The 14021-nt window shown below is 39.0% G+C and overlaps 1 protein-coding gene across 10 annotated transcripts in view; it reads left to right on the top strand.

Moving 5' to 3' along the window:
• Positions 1 to 14021, top strand: part of CATSPERE (catsper channel auxiliary subunit epsilon) — a 170328-nt gene that overhangs the window by 44683 nt on the left and 111624 nt on the right. For 9 of the 10 annotated variants that reach the window (XM_055233566.1, XM_055233562.1, XM_055233560.2 and 6 more), the window contains one exon: positions 6373 to 6479. The exons of the other annotated variant lie outside the window; for it this stretch is intronic. In XM_055233566.1, coding sequence (XP_055089541.1) covers positions 6397 to 6479 — 83 coding nt within the window. In that variant the 5' untranslated portion in view covers positions 6373 to 6396. The remainder of the gene's footprint in view (positions 1 to 6372; positions 6480 to 14021) is intronic. 10 annotated transcript variants of the gene reach the window in all.

Below are 14021 nucleotides of genomic sequence, written 5' to 3' on the forward strand. Positions count from 1 at the left end.
TGGAGATCTTTGAGCTTCCTGTACCTAGATATCTACATATCTTGCAAGACTTGGGAAGTTTTCAGTGATTATTTTGTAAAATAGGTTTTCTATGTGTTTGTCCATCTCTTCACCTTCTGGAGCTCTCAAAATTCAAATATCTGGTTGCTTTATGGTATCCCATATGTCATATAGGCTTTCTTCATGCTTTCTTATTCTTTTTGTTTGACTGGGTTATTGCAAAACACCTGTCTTCGAGTTCAGAAATTCTTTCTTCTGCTCGATCTAGTCCATTGTTAAAGCTCTTAATTGTATTTTTTATTTTATGCATTGAATTCTTCAATTCCAAGATTTCTGTTTGACCTTTTTCTATCTGTTTGTTAAACCTCTTATTCAGATCTTGAATTGATTTCCTAATTTCTTTATATTGTTTATTTGTGTTCTCTTGTATCTCACTAAGTTCCTTTTTTTCCTCCTCTCTGAGTTTCTTTATTATCTTTACTTTTCCCCCTCTCTGAGTTTATCTTTATCTTTATTTTTATTTTTCCCCTTTATCTCTTTATCTTTATTTTTTTCCCCTTTTATCTCTTTATCTTTATTTTTCCCCCTCTCTGAGTTTCTTTATTATCATTATTTTCAATTCCTTTTCAGACATTTCTTAGATTTCCTTTTTGTTGGGATCTGTTACTGAGAATTATTGTGTTCCTTTGGAAGAGTCATGTTCCCTTGCTTTTTCATGTTTCTTGTGTCTTGCACAGATACATTGGTATCTGTGCATCTGGTATAAAAGCTGCTTCTTTCAGTTTTATAGATTGGCTTTCATAGTGAAAGACATTTTCCTTTGGATATTTCTTCAATGTTGGTTGGGTAGGTTGCTTTGGCTTTAATTCTGGATGGGCACAGTAGTGTAGTCTCTGCATGATTTCTTCAGCTGTATAATCAGCATCAATGATGTCTCTGAGTTTTTCAGTGGCTTAGGCTGTAGTTGTTATTGAAGGCTATGGTGGGGCTTTGTTGGGGACAGAAGAACCAGGCAGGCTGGTCCATGGACACCAGTGGTAGGGGCAGCTGGCTAAACATCAGGTTCTTGAAACCCCTGGCAGCCTACATGGGCACTAGTAGTAGCAGGTCTGGGTAGACCAATTCTTGGGCTTCCAGGTGGCTTGCTTGAGTGCTGGCAGTGGCAGCAGTGGGCCAGATGGGTGTCAGGTCCGCAGGCCGCTTGGCAGCATTCATTGCATAAGCAGTGGCAGTAGCAGCAGCAGGCCAACCCTTCAGCCCCCTTGCAGCACTTGAGTACCAGCAATTGCAGTGGTGGGCTGAATTGGCCAATCCCCAGGCCTCCAGGTGGCACACACGTGGGTACCAGTGCCAGTGGCAGGTAGAGCAGGCCAGTCCCAAGGTCTTCAGTAAATCCACATGGTGGCAGTGATGAGCAGGACAGGTCTATTCTCAGGCCCCTGAAAGGCATACATAAGTTCCAGTGGTGTCAGGCAGGGCAGAACAATCCCCAGGCCCCTGGAGGGTATATGTGAGTGTCAGTAGTAGTAGTTGGGGCAGATCAATCTCCAGGCCCCTGGACAACACGCATATACACTGGCAGTGGCAGTTGGGGTGAGTTGACCCCTAGGCTTCTGAATGATGCATGTGGGCACTGGTGAAGGTGGAGGTAGGCAGGTCTGGCCTATCCTCATGACTCCAATGGTGCATGTGGGTGCCACTTGCAACAAGCAGGGTGGATCTATCCCCAGGTCCCCAGACAGCATGCTGGGGCACTGGTGGTGGTGGTGGTGGCAGTGGACAGGTCAGGACCATCCTCAGGCCCTTGGATGGTGTGCATGGGCACTGGCAGTGGTGGGCAGGGCAGGTGGATCCCCAGGCCTCCAGATAAAAAATGCATGTAGGCTCCACTGGTGGAAGCTGCAGGTGGGTTGGGTATAACCTTAGGTCCTCCAATGGTGTATATGGCCACTGGCTGTAGTAGGTGGAGCAAATTGATCCCTGTGCTCCAAGACTCGTTTTCTAATTAGGTTGTTTGGTGTTATTTTTTATTGCTCAGGTTTAAGTTTTCTATATATTCTGGATATTAACGTTTTATGAGATATGTGATTTGAAACTATTTTCTTCTATCCTGTGGATTATCTTTTTATTCTGTTCATAGGGACTTTTGAGGCACAGAAGTTTTTAATTTTAATGAAAGCCATTTTTCCTTTTGTTGCCTGGGCTTTTGGTGTCATATCCAAGAAATCATTGCCAAATCCAATGTCATGAATATTTTTCCCTATGTTTTCTTCTAAGAGTTTTATTGTTTAGCTCTTAACATTTCAGGAATTAACTATTGATAACGCCCAACAACTTGGATGGATACTGAGTTAAATAGCCACCTTCAAAGTGTGTTGAATACTGTATGATTCCATTTATAGAACATTTTAGAGGTGACAAATTGTAGCAATAGAAAACAAATAAGTGTTTTTCGGGGCTTAGGATATGTGGGCAGTTGTGAATCTTAAGTGGTAACATGACGGAGTTTCTTCTATATGATGTATTCACTCTTGTGTTCTGGTTGTGGTGGTAATTACGTGAATCTACACGGGTGATAAAGTTTTACAGAACTATGCTAAATAAACAAATAAAAGAGTGCCTGGAAAAATTGGTGAAATCTGAATAAGGTCTGTACCCGAGTTAATAATGTTGTATCAGCATCAATTTCCTAGTTTTGACAATGCATTAGGATTATGTAAACTATTCCCATTGGGAAAAGCTGGGGAAAGGGTACATGGAAACTTCTTGTGAGTCAAACAATTTTGAAATAAAATAATTTAAAATCCTATTTTAAAATCTCTTCAATGTTTGCCATTGTACTAAGAATAAAATCTAACCTCTTTTCCAAAGCACACAGTGCTTAGCATGATGTAGCCCTTGCCTATCTCTTCTCTGACCTTATCCACTTACTAGTCTCCCCCTTCTACTATACACAAGCCATCATTTTCCTGTCAATTCCTCAAGCATAGTAACTCCTCTCCCACCTCAGGGACTTTGTAACTGTTGTTCCTTCTGTCTAGAATTCTGTTATCACAGCTGTCTCATGAAAGATATGAAAGATACATACTCTCCTCTGGGTGGTGAGATTTTTTTCATTATTTGTTCAACAAATATTTATAAATGCAGGTTTGAGAGGCAAAGCCTCAAGGCAGCAGTGTAGTTTTGAACATATTGGTTTAAAGTGCTTCTGAGACAACTGGAAGTCACAATTAATAATCTAATTAGATCCTCAGATCTAGAACTAGATATAAAATTTGGGATCTGGCTTACAATTTGATGAGTTGTACAGGAATTGGATGGTACTTGAAGCCATGTGAGTGAAATGAGATCACGTAGGAAAAGAATATACTCTGAGAAGAGAGGGGGGCCTAAGGCCAGACCCTGGGAACCATTAGTAGAGCAGGAGGGAGTGATAACATGGAAGCCAAGTAGAGTGTTTCAAATGGGAAGATTCATCCAATGTACCAAATGCTGCTAAACAATCAGGTAAGATCAACAGAACTATGTTTATTAAATTTAACAACATGTATAGCCATATATTGATATAACTAGAAACATACTATTAAAAATAATAATCCTATTATTTTTAATACGATTATTACTTTAATAACAATACTATAATATTTTATAATACTATTTTGTATATTTTTAAATATTATTAAAAATAATAATATAATAATAATAATACTATTAAAAACAATAATACCAGGCATGGTGCCTCACACCTATAATCCCAGCATTTTGGAAGGCTGAGGCAGGAGGATTGCTTGAGTCCAGGAGTTCAAGACCAGTCTGGGCAACATAGCAAAACCCCATCTGTACAAAAAATGCCAAAATTAGGCAGGCGTGGTGGCACACACTTGTTGTCACAGCTATTCAGGAGGCTGAGGTGGGGAGATTGCTTGAGCCTGAAAGGCAGAGTTTGCAGTGAGCTGTGATTGAGCCACTGCGCTCCACCCTGGGTGACAGAGTAAGACCTTGTCTCTAATAATAATAATAATAACACAAACATGAGCAGTAATATAATGAAATTTGTTCTGTCATAGATCACTAGTAATAACATAAATTGGTATAATTCTTTTAGAAATTATTTTGGCAATATGTATCAAGAGAGTTTGTTTGTTTGTTTGTTTTTAGAGATGGGGTCTCACTCTTTTACCCAGGCTGGAGTGCAGTAGTGTGATTATAGGTCACTGTAGCCTCAAACTCCTGGGCTCACGTGATCCTCCTGTCTCAGCCTCCTGAGTAGCTGGGACTACAGGTGCACCCCACCATGCCAGGCTAAAGGGGTTTTTTTTTTTTCTTTTGGAGACGGAGTCTCTCTGTTGTCCAGGCTGGAGTGCAGTGGCACGATATCAACTCACTGCGACCTCCACCTCCTGAGTTCAAGCGATTCTCCTGCCTCAACCACCTGAGTAGCTGGTACTACAGGCGCATGCTACCAGGCCCAGCTATTTTTTGTATTTTTAGTAGAGACAGTTTCACCATGTTGGCAAGGCTGGCCTCGAACTCTTGACCTCAGGTGATCCACCTACGTTGACCTCCCAAAGTGCTGGGATTACAGGCTTTGAGCCACTGCACCCAAATTAAAAGAGTTTTTAAAGTGTTTATAAGTTTTGACCCGGCAATCACACTTCCAAGAATCTTATCAAAAGAAATAGTCCTAACCATGGAAAAGACTGTGTATCTGATGATGTTCCTAGCAATAATACTTACCAATAGTGAAAAAAATAAAATCACCAAAATGTCCAATACAGGAGTGTTAAGCAAATGATGATAATTCACTCAGTGAAAAATTATGCAGACATTGAAAATGATGTTTATAGACTGAACATGAATATAAAACAGTAGCCTGTACTTGGTAAATCTGAAGAAAACACTAATGTGGTTTTTGCCTTTTTGATAATTTCTATGTGTTAATTTTTTCCATATTTATAAAATTATCTTTAATGACCATGAATTACTTTCTTAATCAAAAAATATATATTTTTAAGCTTGTTTATATGATTATATTAACTTTTTCTTGATATTTTTCCTACAATCTTCTTATATGTGTTATTTATTATACTTTACTTCCATCTTACTCTTTGCTACATTAAGAATGCTTCATTTACTCTTTCCTCAGCAGTTATACAAAAGGTAGTTGTATTTAAAATTCTGAATAGTGAATATGATTTTCAGAAACAAAATTGAAATATCTATTATTTATTATTTATTAGGCAAACCTATATTTCTCTATAAAAATCATCAAATGGGCTGGGTGCAGTGGCTCATGCCTGTAATCCCAGCACTTTGGGAGGAGGAGGTAGGTGGATCATCTGAGGTCAGGAGTTCGAGAAGAGCCTGACCAACATGGTGAAACCCCATCTCTACTAAATATAAAAAAATTAGTGGGGCATGATGGTGCATGCCTATAATCTCAGCTACTTGGGAGGCTGAGGTAAGAGAATTGCTTGAACCCAGGAGGGGGAAGTTGCAGTGAGCCGAGATTGTGCCATTGCACTCCAGCCTGGGCAACACAGCAAAACTCTTGTCTCAAAAAAAAAAGTCATCAAATGAGTATTCTTCAGGAAAGGCCTTCCCTGACCATTATTACTACTTCCCACAATGGGTTCTACTGTCAGATAACCCCGTAGCCCCCCTAATTACTCCTTACTGACACTCATGATAACAATCTTAAAGATTCCTTTGTGAGTGGATGCCATGTTTTTAGAAAATTAAACAAAAGCAGTATTAGAGGATTAGGATAGAATTCTAGACTAGCCCTCATCATCTGATTTTTTAATTCTAGAAATTTCCCATAGTAAAACAGTTGCTTCCATTCTAAAAGTACCTTATTAGGAATAATTCCAACTCGATTCCCCTTCTCCTTATGTATCATGAGAAAAAGGGAGCTTTTCAGATCTATCTGATTTCTAAGAGCATTTTTCTTAAAGCCACCAGATATCGTTTGAAACCTGCCTTGAAAGAGTATGTCATTTTGAAGGCAGGCTCATGTAGAAAGAATTCTAACAGATTAGTTTCAGAAACTCTACTATGTATTTCATTGAGATTAACACTAGGGTTATTTATTTAAGTATCCCCATAGTTTCAGTGCATTCAGGATTCTGATTGTGTGTAGAGTTTTTGACGAGTTGGAAACTGTATTACGACTTATTTATAATTCATAAAGTTCGCATGGGGAGGAGGCTATAAGGTAGAAAGAACAAAGCTGAATCTTGAGCACGTGGTAAATTTACAAATGTAAGCAATGTCTTAACCAAAATAACAAATTCAATATATCATGATGTCATATCAAAATACTTTAGCTATGAAAATAATAAAAAATGAAATTTTATTTTGTTTTTACAGAATTCCATAGTACTCAGCACACAGATGGCCACATTGGGACAGAAGCCTGTCATACATACAATTCTGAAGAGAAAGGTTTATTCTTCAAATGAGAAAATGAAAAGGGGGTATTTAATTTTTTTAATTTTAAATATAGAAATATGAAAACTTAAACTAGATTTTAAAATCCTAGTGGAACTTAATGGAATGTGTCTTATATGTTGTTTTCAAGTGCCTTCTTTTATAAAACACAAAAAATTTGATAATCAGAACTAATTACTAACTTAGAAAATGCTAGACTCTTGGATTAGAGTTTTACAATTTGTGTCCATACGTAATCCTCAATCCAAGAGCCTCATTCAGGTTGGTGGCAAATCCTGGAAATATCTCAAAATGTGTCCTACTGGTTTATAAAAGTCAACCACGGTGGTGTCCAGTGCCCATACACACACATACACACACACACACACACACACACACCACAAATTCTACCTGAGAGGCAAGATACATTACTGTTAAAGTTAGTAGGTTATCACAAGGTATAGACAGACTTTCTTAGTCTATTAAGCACCTAGACACAGGGCAAGGTGCTTTTAACTAAAGGATAAAGTACCTGCCTTCAATAATCTTTCATTTAGTGCAAGAGACAAACAAGAAACAGATATTCTATAGGAGTGAGGCCAGGGTGCAGAGGAACACAAAGAGGATGCACCAACCCTGGCCTGGAGGAGAGGGAGTCAGGGAGGACTTTCCTAAAATGGTGACATCTGCATTATTGCAAAGAAGTAAAACCTAGCCAACTGGGGGAGAATTCCAAACATAGGAAATGACAAACAGCAGGTCCTCAAATAATGTTCATTATAACATTGATTAGAAAAAACTTGATTCCCTGTTGGGGCCACTGCTGTGTGGAGTTTGCATGCTCTCCCTGTGTCTGCGTGGGTTTCCTCCAGGTATTCTGGTTTCCTCCCACATCCCAAAGCTGTGCACTTGCAGTTCATTGGCGTGTCTGCGTGGTCTCAGTTGGAATGAGGGTGAGTGTGAATGTCAGTGTGCCCTACAATGGGATGGCGTCCTGTCCAGGGTAGGCTCCTGCCTTGAGCCCTGAGCTGCCAGAATGGGCTCTGGCCAACCACAACCCTGAACTGGAATAAGCAGGTTAGAAAATGGATGAATACAAACTATTGTAAAAGAAGAATTTGTAAAGTAGACAAGGCTATGACATGACAATAAACAAGGCTATAGGAAAGCGCTCAGAGAGCCGCCGCATTTGTGATTGTTGAGTTTTGAACTGTGTGATGGTAGGAGGTGTTTCTTAACAATTTGGCAAACATTAATTTCTTGATTTAACCCACCATCACTATGATCACCCTCACTCACTGATTCACCAAGAGTTGGGTCAATAATTACCTTACTTGTGAGCCACCACAACTAGCCCTAAGAGTTCTTTATATTCTAGATACAAGTCTTTTATCGAACATATGATTTACAAGGATTTTCTCCCATTCTGTGAATTGTCTTTTCAGGTTCTTCATGATATCCTTAAAGCACAGAAGTTTTACATTTTTATGAATTCCTAATGACCTGTTTTTTTCCTTTGGTTCTGTGTGCTTTGGGTGCCATATCAAAGAAACCATTGCCAAATCCAAAGTCACAAAGTACCACACTGTTTTTTCCTGTAGTATTATAGTGTTCGCTCTTACATTTAAGCTCTTGGTTTATTTTGAGTTTATATTTGGTCTATATTTGCAGTGAGTTCATTTTGTGGTAGGGGTCCAAATGAATTCTTTTCTTTCTGGAGATCTAGTTGTCCCAGCATAATTTGCTGAAAAGACTGTTGTTTCCCCCATTGAATTTTTTTGGCACTCTTGTTGAAAGTCAGTTGAGTGAATGTGACAGTATATTTCTGGATTTTTAAATTCTATTCCATCGCCCTACATATTCATCCTTATGCCAATACCACACTTCTCCCATGGGTCTCTGCAACCCACGATCAGGAGATGCCCTTATGAGCCCATGCCACCAGGACCTTGGGTCCAACACACAGAGCTGTGTGGAGTCTCGGCAGAGCAGCCACTCAGGCACACGCAGAGACCCAGGAGTTTTACATACTGTGGACCCAGGACCCCTGCCAAGGTGGAAAATTTGTCCGTACATATCCCTAGGAAGGGGGCTGAATCCAGGGAGCCAAGCAGCATTGTTCTGTGGGCCCCAATTCCACAGCACCTAAGGAAAAATTCTAGAAAAATATAAATCATCAAAATTGACTCAAAAAATACATATAGAACTTGAGTAATGTTTTAACTGAAAAGAAACAATTATTATTTAACAATCATTGAGGAGGGGAAGAAAGCACTAGCACAGATAATTCCAATCCTAAACAGTGAGATGAAGTTATCAGCATACCCAAATTCAGGCAAGAGCTATATAAGAAAGGAAAATCACAAGCTAATCTTATTCGTGAATGTAGATGCCAAATCCTGAATAAAATATTATCAAATAAATTTAGCAATAGGCCAGGCATAGTGGCTCACACCTTTAATCCCAGCACTTTGGGAGGCCAAGGCAGGAGGATTGCTTGAGGCCAGGAGTTTCAGACCAGTCTGGGAAACATAGAGAGACCCCATCTCTATAGAAAAATTAAAAATTAGCCAAGTGTAGTGGCATGCACCTGTAGTCCTAGCTACTTGGGAGGCTGAGGCAGGAGGATTGCTGAAGCCCAGGAATTTGAGGCCACAGTGAGCTATGATCATGCCACTGTACTCCAGCATAGGTAATAGAGTGAGACCTTGTCTCTACATAAATAAAGAAATAAATCCAGTAATATATATGAAAAATATATGATATATGATCAAGTTGATTTATACCAGAAGTGCAAGTTGAGTATAATATTTTTAAAAGTTTTAATGTAATTTATTACATTAATAGCTTAAAGGAGTAAAATTAGATGAGCATCTCAATAGGGACAAAATAAAACTTTATTTCAAAATGTTTTTTACTTCCTGCTTTCCTCAGCTTAGTAAAAAATAAAATAAATTTTTTTAACCTCATACTGTACGTAAAAATAATCTCAGATGAATTAAATATGTACATATGAAAGGCTAAACTGAAAAAAACTAGAAATATAGAATATCTTTATTGTCTTAGGATAGTGAAGGATTTCTACAACAATTCAAAAGTTACTCAAACTATACAAGTAAACATTTGATAAATCCAGTTCATTAATGAATACATGACCTGATGTTCAGCCTCATTAGTAATCAAAGAAAAATATTAATAGCCCAGTGAGATCCATTTTACACATACCAGATTGATAAATATATTAAAGTTTTAGAAAGTCATTGGTGAGGATACGCCACAATGGAACACTAATGTGGATCACTGATGGAAGTGTAAATTGGCACAACCAATTTGAAAGAATTTTACATTATCAGGCAAAGTTAAAGATGCACATACCCCATGGTTACAAGCTCAATACCACTCTATACCCTAGAGAAACCCATGCACAGTTACCTCAGGAGATGTGTAAAATAATATTTGTAGCAGCATTGTTTGTAATTGCAAAAAAAGAAGAAGAAAGAAACTTTAATTTCCACTCATGGAGAAATGTATAATGAAGAAACCAAACATGCCTATTAGTATTGGTTTAACTGTAAATAACAGAAAACTTGATTAATAATGGCTTAACAACAAAAAAAAATTTTCTGCTACTTAAAAAGAAGCCTAGAAGTAGCCAATGGTTAAGGCCCTAGGCTTTTTCCAACCTTCTTCTCCACCATCCTTAGAGTGTTGGCCTCATCTGTGGCCTTATGGTCACAAGATGGCTGCTGAAGCTCTAACAGCACAAGTCTGCACTCGGTGTGAGAAAGGCAGGTGACAGTGAGTGGGTAGCCAACATAGCAAAGACGACCTTTTCCTTAATGGTGCTAACCTTTTCTCGGAAAAGAAAATAACTGTGCCAAGTGTGGTGGCACATGCCTGTAATCCCAGCACTGGGAGGCTGAGGTGGGTGGATTGCCTGAGCTCAGGAGTTCAAGACCAGCCTGGGCAACATGACAAAACCCTGCCTCTACACACAAAATACAAAAATTAGCCAGGCATGGTGGCACACACCTGTAGTCTCAGCTACTGGGGAGGGTGAGGTAGGAAGAATGCCCAAGCCCAGGAGTTTGAGGCTGCAGTAAGCTATGATTGGGCCACTACACTTCAACCTGGGTGACAATGAGACCTTGTATCAAAAAGAAAAAAAAAAAAGGAAAAGAAAATAATTTCTTACATGTCCTTGTATATCTCATTGGCCACAGTGGGTTATATGGCCAATTCTAGCTACAAGAGAGACTAGAAAAAAAATATCTGGCTTTTCCAGCCTATACAATGGGAGGCTAGCAAGGATAAGGCAATGTTTTTCAGTGGCACTCACTGGTTTCTACCACAACAAAATCACCTGCGATTCAACCAATAGATTGGCTTAGTCTTTTTCTTTTTTTTATTTTTAGACAGGGTCTCACTCTGTCACCCAGGCTGGAGTGCAGTGGCATGACCACAGCTCACCACAACCTCAAACTCCTAGGTATCGGGGGAACCTGCCCCCGATAGTCACGTAGGTTCTTTTCAATTTTCCCTAAGTGTCGGCCGGCCTGAGAAATAAAGGGAAAGAGTACAAAAGAGAGAAATTCTAAAGCTGGGTGTCCAGGGGAGACATCATATGTCGGCAGGTTCCGTGATGCCCCACAAGCCACAAAACCAGCAGGTTTTTATTAGTGATTTTCAAAAGGGGAGGGAATGTACGAATAGGGTGTGGGTCACAAAGATCACATGCTTCACAAGGTAATAAGATATCACAAGGCAAATGGAGGCAGGGCAAGATCACGGGACCACAGGACTGGGGCAAAATTAAAATTGCAATGAAGTTTCAGGCACGCATTGTCATGGATAACAACTTATCAGGAGACAGGGTTTGAGAGCAGACAACCAGTCTGACCAAAATTTATTAGGCGGGAATTTCCTCATCCTAATAAGCCTGGGAGCACTACGGGAGACTGGGGCTTATTTCATCCCTACAGCTGCGACTGTGAAAGAGAACCTCCCCTGAAGCGGCCATTTCAGAGGCCTCCCCTCAGGGACACATTCTCTTTCTCAGGGATGTTCCTTGCTGAGAAAAAGAATTCAGCGATATTTCTCCCATTTGCTTTTGAAAGAAGAGAAATATGGCTCTGTTCCACCCGGCTCACTGGCAGTCAAAGTTTAAGGTTATCTCTCTTGTTCCCTGAACATCACTGTTATCCTGTTCTTTTTTCAAGGTGCCCAGATTTCATATTGTTCAAACACACATGCTCTACAAACAATTCGTGCAGTTAACGCAATCATCACAGGGTCCTGAGGTGACATACATCCTCCTCAGCTTACGAAGATGACAGGATTAAGATATTAAAGTAAAGACAGGCATAGGAAATTACAAGGGTATTGATTGGGGAAGTGATAAGTGTCCATGAAATCTTCACAATTTATGTTCAGAGACTGCAGTAAAGACAGGCGTAAGAAATTATAAAAGTATTAATTTGGGGAACTAATAAATGTCCATGAAATCTTCACAATTTATGTTCTTCTGCCATGGCTTCAGCCAGTCCCTCCATTTGGGGTCCCTGACTTCCCACAACACCTAGGCTCTAGCAATCCTCCCATCTCAGCCTCCCAAGTGGCATGTGTCACCATGCCTGGCCAATTTTTCCACTTTCTGTAAAGACAGGGTCTCGCCCTGTTGCCCAAGCTGGTCTTTATTTTTTTTCTTCAACTTTTAAGTTCAGGGGTATAGCAGGTGTGTTACATAGGTAACATGTGCCATGGTGGTTTGCAGCACAGATCATCTCATCAGCCAGGTATTACACCCAGCATCCATTAGCTATTCTTCCTGATGCTCTCCCTCTCCCCATTCCCCCCAACCAACAGGTTCCCTGCATATGTTGTTCCCACTCACCCCACCATGTGTCCATGTGTTCTCATCATTCAGCTCCCACTTATAAGTGAGAACATGCAGTGTTTGGTTTTCTGTTCCTGCATTAGTTTGCTGAGCATAATGGCTTCCAGCTCCATCCATACCCCTGGTATAAACATGCTAAAAATGTATACACTATACAACAGTGAAAATATACAAAGCAACACTAATCAATATGAATGAATCTCACAAGCATAATATAGAATGATAAAAGCAAATCATAGAGGAAAGGTAAAGTGTAATTCCATTTATATAAAGTACAAAACTAGAAAAATTAAATAATACATTGTTTAGTAATGGGCAAACTAGTTTTTTAAATTTTTTTATTTTTAATTTTTGTGGGTACATAGTAGGTATATATATTTTGGGGGTTTATGAGATTTTTATGTAGGCATACAATATATAATAATCACATCAGGGTAAGTGGGGTATCCATCACCTTAAGTATTTATTCTTTGTGTTACAGTCTAATTATACTCTTTTAGTTATTTTTAAACGTCCAATTAAATTATTATTGACTATAGTCACCCAGTTGTGACATCAAATACCACATCTCATTCTATTTTTTGAACCAGTTAACCATCCCTACTCTCCCCCACAACAATCCCCCACCACACACACACACACACACACACTACTCTTTCCAGCCCCTGGCAACCATCATTCTACTCTCTATGTCCAAGAGTTCAATTGTTTTAATTTTTAGCTCCCACAAATAAGTGAGAATATGGTGAAGTTTGTTTTTTTGTGCCTGGCTTATTTCACTTAGCATAATGGCCTCCAGTTCTACCCATATTATTGCACATGACAGGATCTCATTCTTTTTTATGGCTAAATAGTACTCCATTGTGTATATGTGCCACATTTTCTTTATCCATTCACCTGTTGATGGACACTTAGGTTGTTTCCAAATCTTGACTTGTGAATTGTGCTGCAATAAACATGGGAGTAGATATCTCTTCAATATATTGAATTCCTTTCTTTTGGGTGTATACCTAGCACTGGGATTGCTGGATCATATGGTAGTTCTATTTTTAGCTTTTTGAGGAACTTCCAAACTCTTCTCCATAGTGGTTATACTAATTTACATTCCCACCCACAGCATACAGGGGCTCCCTTTCTCCAGCATTTGTTATTGCCTGTCTTTTGGATGAAATCTATTTTAACTGGGGTGAGATGATATTTCATTCTAGTTTTGATTTGCATTTCTCTAATGATCAGCGATGTTGAGCACCCTTTCATACACCTATTTGCCATTTTTATGTCTTCACCTAAGAAATGTCTATTTAGATTTTTGCCCATTTTTATCTGGATTATTAGATTTTTTTCCTATAGTGTTGTTTGAGCTCTTTATATATTCTGGTTATTAATCCCTTGTCAGATGGATAGTTTGCAAATATTTTCCCCCATTCTGTGGGTTGTCTCTTCAATTTTTTGATTGTTTCCTTTGCTGTGCAGAAGGTTTTTTTTTTTTTTTTTTTGAGTCTCACTTTGCAGAAGCTTTTTAACTTGATGTGATTCTACTTGTCCGTTTTTGCTTTGGTTGCCTGTGCTTATGGGATATTGCTCAAGAAATCTTTGCCCACTCCAATGTTTTGGAGAGTTTCCTAAATATTTTCTTTTAGTAGTTTTATAGTTTGAGGTCTTAGACTTAAGTGTTTAGTTCACTTGTTTTTTG

Source organism: Symphalangus syndactylus, chromosome 19, assembly GCF_028878055.3.
Source record: "Symphalangus syndactylus isolate Jambi chromosome 19, NHGRI_mSymSyn1-v2.1_pri, whole genome shotgun sequence".
NCBI classification, from domain to species: Eukaryota; Metazoa; Chordata; class Mammalia; order Primates; family Hylobatidae; genus Symphalangus; species Symphalangus syndactylus.